General features: G+C 41.3%; 1 protein-coding gene across 1 annotated transcript in view; it reads left to right on the top strand.

Moving 5' to 3' along the window:
• Positions 1–1,912: 1,912 nt before the first annotated feature.
• EPG5 (ectopic P-granules autophagy protein 5 homolog (C. elegans)) overlaps positions 1,913–14,781 on the top strand; it is a 58,064-nt gene continuing 45,195 nt past the window's right edge. The window contains 11 exon segments of the mRNA XM_009894753.1: positions 1,913–2,008; positions 3,778–4,716; positions 6,534–6,777; positions 7,638–7,774; positions 8,348–8,455; positions 9,505–9,578; positions 10,909–11,017; positions 11,536–11,650; positions 12,257–12,407; positions 13,433–13,588; positions 13,947–14,104. Coding sequence (XP_009893055.1) covers positions 1,913–2,008; positions 3,778–4,716; positions 6,534–6,777; positions 7,638–7,774; positions 8,348–8,455; positions 9,505–9,578; positions 10,909–11,017; positions 11,536–11,650; positions 12,257–12,407; positions 13,433–13,588; positions 13,947–14,104 — 2,287 coding nt within the window.

The raw sequence follows: 14,781 nt of genomic DNA, 5'->3' as shown, positions 1-14,781 counted from the left end.
CGGGTTGTAGCAGTGAGGTGGGTTTAGTGCAGCGGGTGTGTGCGTGGGGGTGTGTGTTTGTGTGTGGCGTTGTTACCCGCCGTGGGACTTTGGTCAAAGGTTTTGGCTCGCATTTGGGGTTACTCCTGGTTTTTTGTTTTGTTGTTGTTTGTTTTTTTTTGGTTTTTTTTTTTTTTTTTTAAAGCAGCGGGAGGGGTGGCTGCCCTGGGCGGTGTTTATGTCCATATTTGTTCGTCCTCTTCTGCTGAAAGCAGGTCGGGGGTGTGTGTGTTTTTCTCAAAAGGCTTCTGAATGTCTGTGCTTTTCTGAAGCGATGTAAGAAGACTTAGCCAGGGGAAGGGTGAGATAGGCCTTGTGCCGTAAAAGGGTGTAAACAAGCTTTTTATTCTTAAAGTATGCAGCCCTCTCAAATAGCTCAGGACAGCGAGGCAGCTGGAGTTGTGTCTGCGGTGAAGCTGTGGAGCAATAGGACTTAACAGCATTTAGCAGTGTTTTAGTACAGCGTTGGATGACAGTCTTACTCCATCTCAGATGTATAGATTTGGCTTTGAAAGGCTCAAAACAGGAGGCCTTGTATGGTGGATGACAGTGTTTCTTCTTTATTACTTGGTGCTACAGTTGTTAAGTGTCATTCTTGCTAGGTTTTAATCCTGTTGTGAGTTCCTTCTTCACGATGTCAGTACCAACAGCTTTCTGAAGGCTTTGCTTTCCTTGCTACGCAGGATTTCAGTAGTTTGTGGGAATGGTCTGAACTAAACTATCTCACCTCAGGGCTGAGTCAAAATGGAAATAATCTCCATTAATTGCTTAAGCTCGGCATGTTTAAACTGCACTGTATCAAGCAAAAGCATTGAAGTTATGGCTGTTAAAACCCTCTGAAATAAATTAATGGATTAAGTGACCGTTAAAGGTAAAACAAAGGTTAGATCCAAGTATCAACTGTAGCTGTGAACTCAGGGCAAGTAAAGATTGGAGGGAAAAGCAGTCCCAGAAGAGTAAGTGTGTCATTGTTTTCGTTTTGATTCAGCCCCATAGCATGAGCAAGGCAGTTAACTCTAAAGACTGCTGCTTAAGAGAATCAGTTCCCTGCAGGAAGGCAGTGAGTCACAGGTGACACTGGCAGTTTGTTAATGACATTTGTACGGTGACTCCAGTGGCCACTGTCTTTGGCCATCCCTTCCAGGTGTAATTCACTGTGAAACAATTCACTGGCGATGTCACGTGTGAGAATCCAGAATCCTTTGGTGTTACACATAACCCATTCCTGATATTTTTGTTGCTGCTATTGTGCTCAGCTCTGTTAATTAGCAGGTGTGTTTGAGGATACAGTTTAGGGCCCCATCACATTAAGGACTTTTCCATTCCCATGCATCAGAAACAGCCATAATCTTTCAAAATGCTGAAATTCTCATGAGCTGGGAGAAAGGCTGGCTCAGCTGCGGAGTTGCCAAGTAGCGGAGTGGAGCCCAGGGCTTTCTGAAAATAGTAGCCCTAGATCCTGGATTGATTGGAACACGGTGAAGTGGCAGTACCAATGAACCTGGAATAGGTGAAGATGAACCCATGTTTCTGTGTGCATCTCAGTGGGTAGCACTCAGTTACTCCAGAGGTGTTTCCTGAAAAATAACAGGTGTCCTTAGAGCTTGAGATGTTGTTCACTGACATGCTAGGAGAGGAGAATGGACAAGGCTGATGAGTGAGCATGACCTGTGACTTAAAGGCTAAACCCTCAGAAGAGAGAACAGCAGGTTTTGCTTTCATGTTAATTGAGAACCTGATTTCTCTCCTTCTTTCTCAGATAAAATACCCGATTATGGCATTTTTTTGCCTTGGAAAGTGAGAAGTGAAAGACACTACATAAATTTTAAAAACAACTATTTTATCTAACAGTAGGGTTTGGAAGGAATACAGAATGTTACTGAAAGATAAAGAGAGTTTCTTCTGTGTGAGGACTGCAAGAGGAAACTTTGAGATTGTGGAAGGGAAAGGACTGGCATGTGTTTGTAAAGTATGTGGTTCGGTACACTATAAAAAAATATGATCTGGTGATGTAGTATCCTATGGAAATGACTGACTTTGAGTTAATTGGCAGGAGATGTTTGTTATGACTGTAGGTCCTAATTTAAAGAATTGTGCTGATCTATTTTTCACCTTTCACCTGTAGCTTTAGCTGGCTTTAGAGTGTGTCAGAAGTGTTTTGTGTGATCAGAAGTGTTTACATGTTTTAATATACTGGAAGACACAGTCTGAAAGCAAAGCCTTTGTATTGCCATTTGGTAAAGGAGCTGTCAGCGTATGTTTGAAGTAAAATTAGGCTTGAGATTGAGGTTAGCTAGGGCTTTGTTTTCGGCTGTTTTCGTGTATGCCCTCTCATAAGGCAAAATCATGTCAGATGCTTAGTGAAAGTGCATGTGATACTGTCAGCAGGTTTCCAAAACTATCATCTTTTCCTCAATCATGGAGGAGTAGTGAGAGCTTTTCCTAATTTCAACTGTGTTCTTTGTTATATTATCTGGGTCATCCAAAACTGGAGCACTGTAACCTAACTCTTCTCAGTTTTGCTCCTAATAAACTAGTTATACACAAACAATTTACTATTTGGTAAAACACTTCACCAATTTTTTGTTTTACAAATTGGCAAACGATTTACAAAGTGGCAAAATCTTTAATGATTTCCTGTGCAACATTATTTCCTATGCTCTGCTTTGGGAAGAAGGTTAACCTTAAACTAGGTTTATGGGAACTGTTTACCTCCAGATTGATGTTAATTTAAGGTAATCTTAAGGTCACTACTAAGTTTTTCTACATCTCTGGTGTGTAATACCTATTGAAAATAGGTATGTCAGTATTTGTGCAGATTTTGTGATTTTAGAATGTAATTAGGGGATGCACTCCAAACTTTCTTTGTTCTGAAAGCACTTTCTTGGAAATAATTTTCTGTTCATTAAAATATTTCTCTAAAAAGTAAGGTTAATTTCAACATAACTTTTTGTAACTTGGTAAAATCTATGAGGTAAAATCTCCTCCTATGAGGAGAGGCTGAAAGAGTTGGGGCTGTTCAGCCTGGAGAAGAGAAGGCTCCGGGGAGATCTTATTGCAGCCTTACAGTACCTAAAGGGGCTACAGGAGAGCTCGGGAAGGACTTTTTGCAAGGGCATGTAGTGACAGGATGAGGGGGAATGGCTTTAAATTGGAAGAGGGCAGGTTTAGATTAAACATTAGGAAGAAGTTTTTCACTTTGGTGGTGGTGAGGCACTGGAAGAGGTTGCTGAGAGAGGTTGTTGAGGCCCCATCCCTGGAGGTGTTCAAGGCCAGGCTGGACGTGGCCTTGGGCAACCTGGGCTGGTGGGAGGTGTCCCTGCCCATGGCAGGGGGGTTGGAACTTTATGATCTTCAAGGTCCCTTCCAACCTAAACCATTCTGTGATTCTATGACTGTTTTTAGAATTCGGGATCTTGTTATTTTGATTAATTTATGTGTTAATGAAACACTCTGTCCTGGGATGTTTATGGCTTTTTATGTAGAAATGTTGAATCATTGTTCAAGAAACGACCAAGAAAATAGATGCTGATAGACAGTCTTCAAAGTGCAACTAAAGAAAAAGGACCTGTTTGGTGCATTTGTTTTTGCCTTTAATATTATGAAAATTAATGTGTTAAGAGGGGCTTTTGGAGTTGCAATGTTAACAAATGCTGGTTTTGGTGACGGTGGGGCTTGGGATGCAGGGGAGAGAGATTCACTTGGTAGTGACATTCTGTTATTTTTTTTTCTTTCTAGGAAAAAAAGAAAAAAGGTAGTGAGGAGTCCCAGGCGCAAGAGTCTGATGATGTCTTCCTCCCTCCTATGGCAGAACTGTCTTCTCGAGCCAGCAAAGTGCAAGTGGAACATCCTGGAGAATTTACGGAAATTCAGCTTAGTGATGAAGTGGAGGTTGGAAAAACTACAAATGATGTGCACAACATCCCCCCAAGTAATTTATCTTCAGCAAATGAAGGGTCTTCAACAGTAACTCTGGAGTCTCCCACAGATACAGAAGAATTCAAAGCCGATCCTTCCCTTGAGGAGTGTAAGGGGGATGTTGAGAAGAGTGGAAAAAGCAAGTCGCACAAACCTGAAGGCCCTGTGGAGGTGGTTGCTAGCACATCAGGGAACTCTGATGTGTTGAGTAGTACCTTTCATTCCAGTGCTGCTGGCTCTCAGACAGTAGTGGGCTTTGTACGGGACAAAGGAACTGAAAACGTACAAGATACTAAAAATCCTCTTGTCAGTTCTTCAGAGAAGCTTCCTCTTAGTGTCTCACAGCACTCTGAGAAATCCAAAACACGTGTTCAGCGTTCGGGATTCAAACCAGTTTATCCAGACTTGTCAGCTGAATTGTCCTATGAGAGACCAACCATAATAGCAGTTAAACCGCTGTTGCACAATGAAAGGCTGTATCCAGAGCTTCCAACCGAACCAGAACTGGTGCCGTTTACCAGAGAACAGCTGAAAATTTTTGAGCCATGTTCATGGTTGGAGAATGTTGACTCCTATGCAGAGGAATTTGAAAGTGTTGCTCATCAGGACAGACATGAATTTTATGAACTGCTGCTGAACTACATGCGCTGCAGGAAGCAGCTGTTGCTGGCTGAGGCAGAGCTGCAGGCTATGACGACAGACTGCCAAAATGTTAAGGGGAGATTATGGACTTTCAAAGAAGAACAGAAAACTGTGCAGGTGCTGTTGCTGAGGCTACTTTTGAACTCAAAACTATTTGGGTGTGATTCCAGACATCAATTTTACTTGCTGTCAATTTTATTTTATTTAAGGTGCTTTGCTTTAAAAGAGATGATTGCCTTTGCTTTCTATCTCTCCACTGACCCCCAGTGCTTCAGTGTCTCATCCTATTGAGATTTTAAGACAGTTTGTTGTTTGATTTTTTTAAACTCTGATAAGTGTAGGGTAGTGGGATCTCCCTTGGTGATCTCTTTTGGAGTCAGACTCATGTCTGTAGTCAGTCAGAATGAGCTGTGTACAGCCAGTTCTGCCTCTGGCATCGGGTGAAGTTTGTATCACAGTACTCCAAGTAGATGCAGGGGATACATTGTGGAGGAGGACTTCAGTATGACCGTAGTGGTGAAGTCCCGTCTGACCTGCTGCCTGTAGTGACAGTTTTTACTGACGTCATTCCTGACTGTCCTGCTGTCAGAGGCAGCAGCTGCAGACGAGCTCGAGTCATGCTCGTGGGCGACCCTGTTCCTCAACGCAGAGGGAGTGTGAGGTCCATCCACTTCCAGTAACTGTTACTCCATAAGTATAGATGTCGTTTTAGCTGCATCCAAGGTGGTCATGGTACTCTGTAGCATTTCTGTCTGCAAACCAGAGAGGTCTGGGGGCCTCTTGGGGCACACGTGAGGAAAAATTTCCCCCCAAACTCTTTCTGTGTAACAGTTTTTGGATCTGCATGTTACAGTGGGAGTGAATGAACTTGTTCTGGTGCTCTGATGCAGTTTTGTGGACAACACATCATCAAAATTGTTCAAAGGTGCTAAATACCTATGTATGTGTTGGCATTTACTGTTGTTTCTGTGAGTGCAGTGCCTCTGCTATGCAGCTCCTCAGAGTAGAGACATTGAGAGACAGCCACTGAGCAGATTTGAATCTTTTCCTTTTTACTGGGGAGTAACACTGAACCTCACTAGACTCTGTTTTGCATTGATCACTTTCTACACTGAAAGCATTTTGGCTTCAGTCTTACATCCCCACTGGGCATCATACAGTTGGATAAGCTTGCCACTTCCTTTATTCCATCCTGATTCATGATGTATTTATTGTATGTCCAGAATAGTTCTTTATACCAATTTAAAATTCTTATTCTACTAACTTAGGAAACACAGGGGTACTTTCAAGCTAAGCTTCCAAAGTGCTGGCTCTGAAGCATGTTTCCTGGTTGCATAAAATAATAACAGGAACGTTCTGTATTGTGGTTTTCTTGTGCTGAAGAATTAGAGATGGGACAGAGGAAGACTGACCTCAGCTTTTAATTCCAGTTTGGGAAAAAGTTAGACTACAGTTAATTTCTGAAAGTTTTAAATGTCCAGTGGGGTATTGCTATAAATATTCGGTTCTGGGAGCTTAGAAAATACTTACCTTGTTTCAGTACATACTTTAGCTTTAAAACAGCAGGTCCGAATATTTGTGGAAATCTGTAAACTGAGAAGCAGTTGCGCTCACTGGGAGTAGAGAGACCTGATTTTGTTCATGTCTCAGTGATACAGACAAGTAACTTCATGTCTTTTTTTAAATCTGTGTTATTGAGAGTTTATAGAGTAATTTTTTCAGAAGTCAAGGATATGAATCTTCAGCAATCATCAGCCCTGAAAAGTACGTAGGATGTTCTGACTTGTTTGTTGTCTTCACCTCTGAAGTGGCCCCTTTTATGAAAGCTTTGAAATCTATTGAGGGGAGGGTTATATCAAGGTTAATTTCTGTAAGCATGCTTGACACAACAAAATGACAAAACCACTTAAATAAAATAATTGCTTTCTTTTCAGGGTGTCTGTGCAGATCAGTGCAAAGTGACAGGTCATCATCGCTACCAGACAGTGGAGCTGAATGAAAGTGTGCTGGCAGAACTGAAAAAGCTGTTTGAAGCCAAAGCAGAGCATGTGCATCAGACACTGGCGCTGCACTCATACACTTCGGTGTTGTCCCGGTTGCAAGTGGAGTCATATGTCTACAGGTTGCTCAGCAGCTCATCCCTGCTGAGATCCGTGGCTCTTCAGCAGCAGGAACAAGGTGTGTTGCCGGTCTGGACCGCTCCCCATGCTGTTTAGGGTGCCCAGCACCTTGTTCACTTGCAATTTTGGAGTCTTGCGGTGGAATTTGTATACTGGAGTGTTTCTCCTCTGGTACGAAAACCTGCTGATTTTATGCAGGGAGCAGTGAAACTTTTTTCTCACAGGAAAAACTCCAGTTCTCTTATCTTGTTCACCTGGAGAGTGGAAACTGAATGCAGGAACGCCTTCTTCTGTCTAAGCTGCATACTGCTGCTGATATTGTAGAGGAGCATTGGGTGGGATGGGACATCTGGGCTCCGATCTTTTGTTGTCAGAGGCAGTATATAATGCAGTCCCCTTTCCAAATTGATTATGCGCAATTCTAAAGCCAGCTGGATATTTTTCCTGCTTTACTTCCTCACAAACTCTTGCAGCTCTAATACCTAGAAATCTTTTCCGTTTTCCTCCTAGGTGTATTGTATATTTTGTATTTGCGTCAATATAATCTCTTAACTACAGTATTCCTCCCCTTTCTGCCCCAGATGTTTATCCTTCTTAGTCCTCCTCCCTTTGCCTCCCACATAGTTTATATGCGTGGTAAATGGTGGTTCTTACAAAGTTGATGTTGAGGGAGGGCCTTATATGAGAGTAACCATAGTACATTTTTCTTGTAGTTAGTGTCCAGTGCTTAATTATAAGATTAAATAAAGTACTCTAAATAAGTGTTCTTCTCTGTGAGATTTAGTAAGCAGCTGTGTTGACGTATCTTGGTATCTATAGATACAGCGAGCAAGTCTTCTATGTAGCCCCAAAACCACTGCTTATGCTACCACTGAGGGCTGCTCATCAAAACTCCTTAAATCTGTTTTTAATTTACAGTTTCAAAGCAGTCAGAAAATCTTTCTTCAGACTTGGGCCACTTGAAGGAATGTATCAGCGTCCTTTTCAGTTTCACTCGCAGAGTTATCGAAGATCCTCAGTTTCAGAGTGACCTCCTTATGTGGCTGCAGAGACTGGTGAGGGAGTAAACATAGATATATCTGTTTGATCCAACACATGGGATGAATTTGGGAGTCATTTCTGAAAGTGGTACTGTTTCTCTCGCTGTGCCACATGCAGTGATTTTTTTGGGGGTTTTGTCCTACTTCAGGAACAGAATCTGTTAGTGAATCTTTAGAATGTCTGATGAAGTCGATGGAGGCCAGCAGCATTAGCGAGGACTGGCACCTGAGCAGCCAATGCTGCTCGAAGGGGACTTAATACTCATTATGCTTTTACTTATTCTGAAATTAAAACTATTCAGACTTGTCATTTTTGAAAAACTTCTATTTTTGCTGATTCCTAAATATATTAGTTTTTAATGCAATTTTAAAGTAATGGATTTTTCTACACCAAAGAAAACAGTTTGTGGCTCAGAAGCCAAGCAAGCAGACTTTTAAATGTTGTTCTCCTGTAATTTGCTCTGAAAATTGAGGTTTGTTTGAAAGCATGGGATGAGAAACAAAAAAACCAGTATTACTCTAGTTAGTAAGACTATAAAGGAATAAAGCTTGAAATTGTTTACAAGATTCCAATATGCTTCCCTCTAGGTGTCTGTGTTGCAAAGAATTGGCTGCCCAGGTGACCATCTCTTCCTCTTCAACCACATCCTTCGGTGTCCAGCTGGTATCAGCGAATGGGCTTGTCCATTCATTCAGGTGTGAATGTTTAATTCTTTATTGTCAGAAAGTTGGAGTGGGAGTGGAGTGGATAGGAGAGGAGAGTGTCTTGTGCCTAGTCAGTCCTTCATGACTGACACTGTGCTTCCAGGCCTGCGGAATCATAGTAACAGTGAGGGATTTGTCAAGGCATGTTTTTACCTGTGTTAGCCTAACTATGAACAGGTTAACAGGGAAACACAAATATCATTCTTGGCTAGAGAGGCTCCACAAAAGGGAGTCAAGGACTTGCAGTGCCCTCAGAAGGCCTCATGAAGCAGCAGGTTTTGGGAGTGCTCTCCAAGAAATGGAAAGAATATTTAGACTTGAAGCAGCAACTCTATATGAGACAAGTGGCTCTGGGAAGTGTAAGGGATGAGGAAGAACAGATTTTTATATCCTGCATGTTGAAATGGGATTGGTTTCCCTGTAAAGTTTATTAGTTAGGTAATTTCAAGGGCAAGTGATGAGGGTTCGCTTTGCGTAGATCAGAGAGAGTGCAGGTATCCAAAGGCACCAGAGCGTTCTTGCAAAGAATGTTTTTGCTCCTCCAAGAGGGAAGATGTTGGAAATCTAGCCGTAGGAAAAGCATTACAGTTACACTAACAGGGGGAAGCCAAGCAATGAAATAAAACGATAGAATAGAATCATAGAATCATTTAGGTTGGAAAAGACCATACATCATCAATGAGTCCAACCGTTAACCTAACACAGCAAGATCCTAACTTCCCCTTGTGCTTGACATCTCAATTCCCCCGGTGCCCAGAAGTACACATGAAACAAAGAGAAATTGTCTTTTTTTGTGGAGCCTTTGATGTTTTCTTCCCCCTCCTTTAATTTCTGTAAGTACTTCTTTTGAACAACTCCCAATATTTTGCCATAGCTATACTTTCTCTAGGGTGTGGGTGCTGTCTTTTACAGATACTTTCTAGTCTGGACAAAAAGCTACTAAAAAATGGGAAACTCAGAATTTCAATTTCTGTGATAAAACTAATTTGCCCCTTGTTTTACTTATTTAGATTTACTTTGATTTTTGCATTTAATTTCAGATCAAAGTCTTGGAAAACCCATCAGGGGTCTTTCATTTCATGCAATCTCTTGCCTTGCTTATGTCTCCTGTCAAGTAAGTGTGAATACAAGTTTATAAATATGTTCTGATTATTTTATAGTAAGAAACCTGACACATGATCTGCTTGTAAAACTCAAAGTTTATTGCAGGCAAAATCATATAAAGAGGCACAAATAAGAGATTCACAGTTCAATTCAAACTCTTTACTCATTTGCCTTAAAATACAGCCTTGGCAGCACATTCTCCTACTGTGCACAGTATGATGCAGCTTGCTTTCAGCTGTCTAATACCTGATGCATCTGCATATTTTGTTACTGTGACTTCTGAAATAAAGTTCTTGCCTTGCTTGATGTTCATTACACTGTCTCTGCAACAGAAGCCCTTGAGTAAAGGGTTTGCTAAGCTGGTGTATACTTCGTTTGGGCTTCTTAATTTAGTTTTCATCCTTTTTTTGTCTAGAAGGAATACATGGTGCTTGGAGAAGCTAGTTAATGAAATCAGTCATTAGTGAAAACTTATGTGCTTCAGATAAAATGTATAACTTGCTCCCCCCCCCCATATTTTAATCATAGAATCATCTCAGTTGGAAGGGACCTTTAAGATCATTCAGTTCAACCGTTAACCTAACACTGCCAAAACCACCACTACACCATGTCCCTCAGCAACACGTTTACACGTCTTTTAAATACCTCCAGGGATGGCAACTCCACCACTTCCCTGGGCAGCCTGTTCCAGTGCTTGATAACTCTTTTGGTGAAGAAATTATTCCTAATATCCATCCTAGACCTCCCCTGGCACAACTTGAGGCCTTTTCCTCTCGTCCTGTCACTTCTTACTTGGGAGCAGAGACCGACCCCCCCTCACTACCCCCTCCTTTCAGGGAGCTGTAGAGAGCGAGAAGGTCTCCTCTCAGCTCCTCTTCTCCAGGCAGAACACCCCCAGTTCCCTCAGCCGCTCCTCATCAGACGTGTGCTCCAGACCCCTCACAGCTTCGTTGCCCTTCTCTGGACACGCTCCAACACCTCAATGTCTGTCTTGTTGTGAAGGGCCCAAACCTGAACACAGCACTCGAGGTGGGGCCTCACCAGTGCCCAGTACAGGGGGACGATCACTGCCCCAGTCCTGCTGGCCACACTATTCCTGATACAGGCCAGGATGCTCTTGTCCTTCTTGGCCACCTGGGCACACTGCTGGCTCATGTTCATCTGGCTGTTGACCAACACCCCCAGGTCCTTTTTTTTTTGCCAGGCAGCTTTCTAACATACTTGTTAATTTCTTGTTCTTGTATCTGGTATTTTAGTATCTTCTTTTAACTAAAACATGACTCGATTCAGAATTTTAATTTTCTAATTTTTTGTAAACTTGATTTTTTGCTTTAAATCAGAAATCGGGTGAACTTCATGTGCCATATGAAACCAAATGAAAGGAAAAGTTCCTCTTCATCTGGGAAAGAATCTGGAAACTGGACCCTGGTAGATGAAGGAGGAGAAGAGGTACAGCAAATGACGCTTTTTATTATTCCCTTTATGCTTTTTGCTCAAGTTTATTGTATTGATTTTTGTGAAATGGAGGAAGAAAAGCTGAGTTGTTCAGTTGAAAAGCGTCGTTTGAAACTTAGATCTATTTTGCTCTCCTTTTATCTCTGTGATGTAACTGTAGGCAGTGGAGCTGCCAGGAATGAGTATTAACAGATAGAATTTGAACATTTGAGCTATTGCATACAAAGGGAAAATGGAAGTAGTCATATGTTTGAATAGTTGGACGCACATAGTGTTACCTCTAGTTCTTTTTCCTAGCTGATGAGGGCTTTTATGCAGAAACATATACAGAAGAGGAATTTAGGAGCAGTAACTGCTTATTACTGTTTAGGAGACGGGTTGACAGGGTCCCTTGGGAGGGCAGTCCTGAAGGGCAAAGGAGTCCAGGAAGGCTGAACACTGTTCAGTAGTGAAAGCCCTTTTACCATGCGTTTTATTGTAAAGCTACTGGAAGTGACTGTATTTGTCTATAGGATGAGGATCCTGAAACAAGCTGGATTCTGCTTTTGGAAGATGACTTGATTGCCCTGTTGTCACAGTTCCCATTTCATGAACTCTTTCAGCAGTTCCTTGGGTTTAAGTCTGGAGGTAAATCAGCTGCTAAGAAGTTATTCTTCATTTTGATTTTGCTAATTGTATTAATGAATAAAGCTGCCAAGAATGTTATTGCATTATGAGAGTCTCTGAGGGAAGTAATAATAAACCTGTGCAACAGCTCACAGACTAAGTAGATGAGATGGAAGTGTATGCCATGTGTATGGGATAACTTAAAAAACTTGCAGCAGTCCTAGTATGCAAAATGTTAAGAGTCCTTTCCCTTAGTTTTGATCTGCTTGGTAGTTATACTCACAGATGTTCTTTCAGAACTAAATTTTCCCCTTTGGCCCTTAGCTGTAATGTTAGTATGGTTGTACTCCAATTATTTATTCATTCTTTATTTTACTAAATTTCTGGACAAGTATGTGAAGATAATTGCTTGCAAGAGGTCTTATAACCTGCATAGTTTATTTGTACTTTCATGCTTAAGAGCTATTTGTTGTTCATTTCATAAACAAAACAGAAATTTCAGTTCACTATAACAATGAAATGTTTGCCTGCTATATGGTGAAATGTTGCTTTCAGTGTTTGTGAAGTTACTTAAAAAATGCAGACTTGCACGTTTTTTTGAGACTTACCTTTCTGTCTTGGTCTTAGGTGCTTATTTTCCTGAAAAAACAACTCCCCAGGAGATGATGAAGATTTTTGCTTTTGCAAACTCCTTAGTGGAACTTCTCTCTGCAGGGTTAGAAACATTTAACAGAGCACGGTACCGACAATTTGTGAAGCGAATTGGTCAGCTGATCAAGTAAGAGAGCATATTCTCTGATATGATTACATCTTTTCCATACAGTCACTGTTCAGAGAGTTCAGAGCTGCTAAAAAAAAAATAAAAAATAAAAAACCACCCCCAAAAAAACCCCAAACACCCCAAACCAGCAAACCACCAAACAAACAAATAAAACCAAACCCCACCAAACAAAACAAAACACCCAAACAGTTCTTAGGTAGATTTTTGCTCTGAGAGTTGTTCAGTTTAGGGTTAGTTGATCTCTGAATGTGAAATCCCAGAGTCCTTGACTCTAAAGCTGACTTGAAGCGGGGAATTACAGAACCTAAATGCTGTGGGTACAAAGGAGCTGGGTGACCTGGGAAACAGCAGGCTGACTTCCATCAGGGATGTGCTTAGGCTTGTCCTGGAAAGTCACTGAAATCCCACAAACAGTTTCTTGAATCACCCCTATTTATAAGCAGTGTTACTGATTTCTTTCTGTTACTATCCAGAAATGTTGTAAGGCTTTTAACTTTTTCCTTGAAAATCATCAAGGAACAAGTAAGCAAATGTAATCTGGACCTAAAAATTGCTCTTTATTTTTAAATCTCTAGCTGTCACTTTATATGGTTTGTATGAGTGTGTTTTCTAAGGGAGATACAGATAAACCAGAAACAAAATCCATGTTTTTCTTTGTGTGATTAGAGCAGTAGCTTTCTCAGTAGTATTGTTCCCATATCACTTTTTGCATGTACTGCCATTTCATAATGTAGGATTACCTTAAGGCTCCAAAGTTCATACACAAACTAATTTGGCATAGCAGAATATTATGCATTGTTTGCTTGCAAAACCAAGGAAGGCTAACATAGGAATTTCAGACTAACCCCATCTGAAGAAGGGAGTGAAATGCTATTTATAGGGAAATCTCTGGAAACCAGAGGATAAAAGGTTGAACTTGTCTCTTGTAACTAGACTCTGATCTAGTTGCACTTGCCTGTGTTTTTTTTATGGTGATGCCATACTTAATGATCCTTCTTCGGCTTGCTTGTTCTTCTCCGTAGGACAACACTTTGTCATGTGAGTGACCACTGGGCCCAATATGTTAGCGGCAATAAACAATATGGAACCGTAGCGCATCCCTACTCTGTGGAAAAATTACAACTGGAGTTTGATGAGCTGTTTTTTAGAGCTGTTCTACATGTTCTGAAGGCAAAAAGGTAGGCTGTCCTGTGTGATTGATACTGGCTTCATCTTGGAGGAGTTAGATATTTGAAACTGGGGTTTCGGGTAGTTTTAAACACTTAATGGTTTAAACAAAACTACAATAGGCAGGATTTTTCAGCACATTAGTAGCATCAAGATGGGAAAGTATTATGCCTTGAATTCTGACATCTGACAGAAACTCTGGGGAGTTGTTCAGTTCAGAATGAGATTAAATCACAATTTGAGATGCTAAGATGCATCATCACATTCCTAATTCTGTTATATGGTAGAGATGTGGGCATATATGTCCTTTTCAAATGTTGGGATTTATCAGGGTGAAACTGTTTCTATTTGCCTCTTCAACTCCAACAGGTTGGGAGTCTGGTTGTTCATGTCCGAGATGCCTTATGGAACCTTATCCAGCAACATGCTTTGGAGGCTCTTCTTTGTCATGCACTGTGCGGAGAGCGAGCACCTGGAAAAGCTCTGCTCTACTCTGCAACCTGCTGACTGCAAACGAAGACTCAAAGGTAAAATTCCTACACTTGGATCCAATGCTAATCGATTTGGCTACTGCCGTATCAGCTACAGGTTTAATTCTTTGCAGGTTCCATTGTTAAATACAACCACAGCAGCATGACTGGTCCAGAAGCCTTACAAGTGTATTGAGCATGGTGTTCCGTACTTTTTTGCCCAAACTCTCATTTTAACAGAAATTGTTGGATCTACTATCCCGTCAGTTTTCTCTCTGACAGTGACTGCTACTGGCTGCTTCAGAGACCTACAAAAGCGCTGTGCTGTAGGTACTTCTTGTGTATTCTCTTATCAGGTCCCATCTTGACCTTTGATAGTATTTGGAGAGCGAGACTTAAATCCTGAAATGAAGGATTTTGTGTCACTTAGTGTTTTTTGTGACGTGTTGACTGTTGTCAACTGTTGAGCTGTGGGTATTTGTAAAAATACCCTAGTCTTCCTTCCCCTCCACACCCCACAACTTGCTAGTTTTGGCTTGAGTAAGTTGGATTGTGGGAGATCTGCTTATCTTCCACAACTACAGAGGTTTCCCTTATCTCAAGCCTTCTTTTGATGCTTTTCTTGTCCTGTATGGCACCTTTTCTTTCTATTTCCACTTGACTGGTGTCCTGTGTTGATCTCCACAGTGACTGTGCTGGCTTCAGCAATAGCAGAGTTATTTAGAAGCCAGCTG

Source organism: Charadrius vociferus, unplaced genomic scaffold (assembly GCF_000708025.1).
Source record: "Charadrius vociferus isolate BGI_N301 unplaced genomic scaffold, ASM70802v2 scaffold151, whole genome shotgun sequence".
In the NCBI taxonomy this organism is placed as follows: Eukaryota; Metazoa; Chordata; class Aves; order Charadriiformes; family Charadriidae; genus Charadrius; species Charadrius vociferus.
This window is presented reverse-complemented; position numbering and strand designations above follow the sequence as displayed.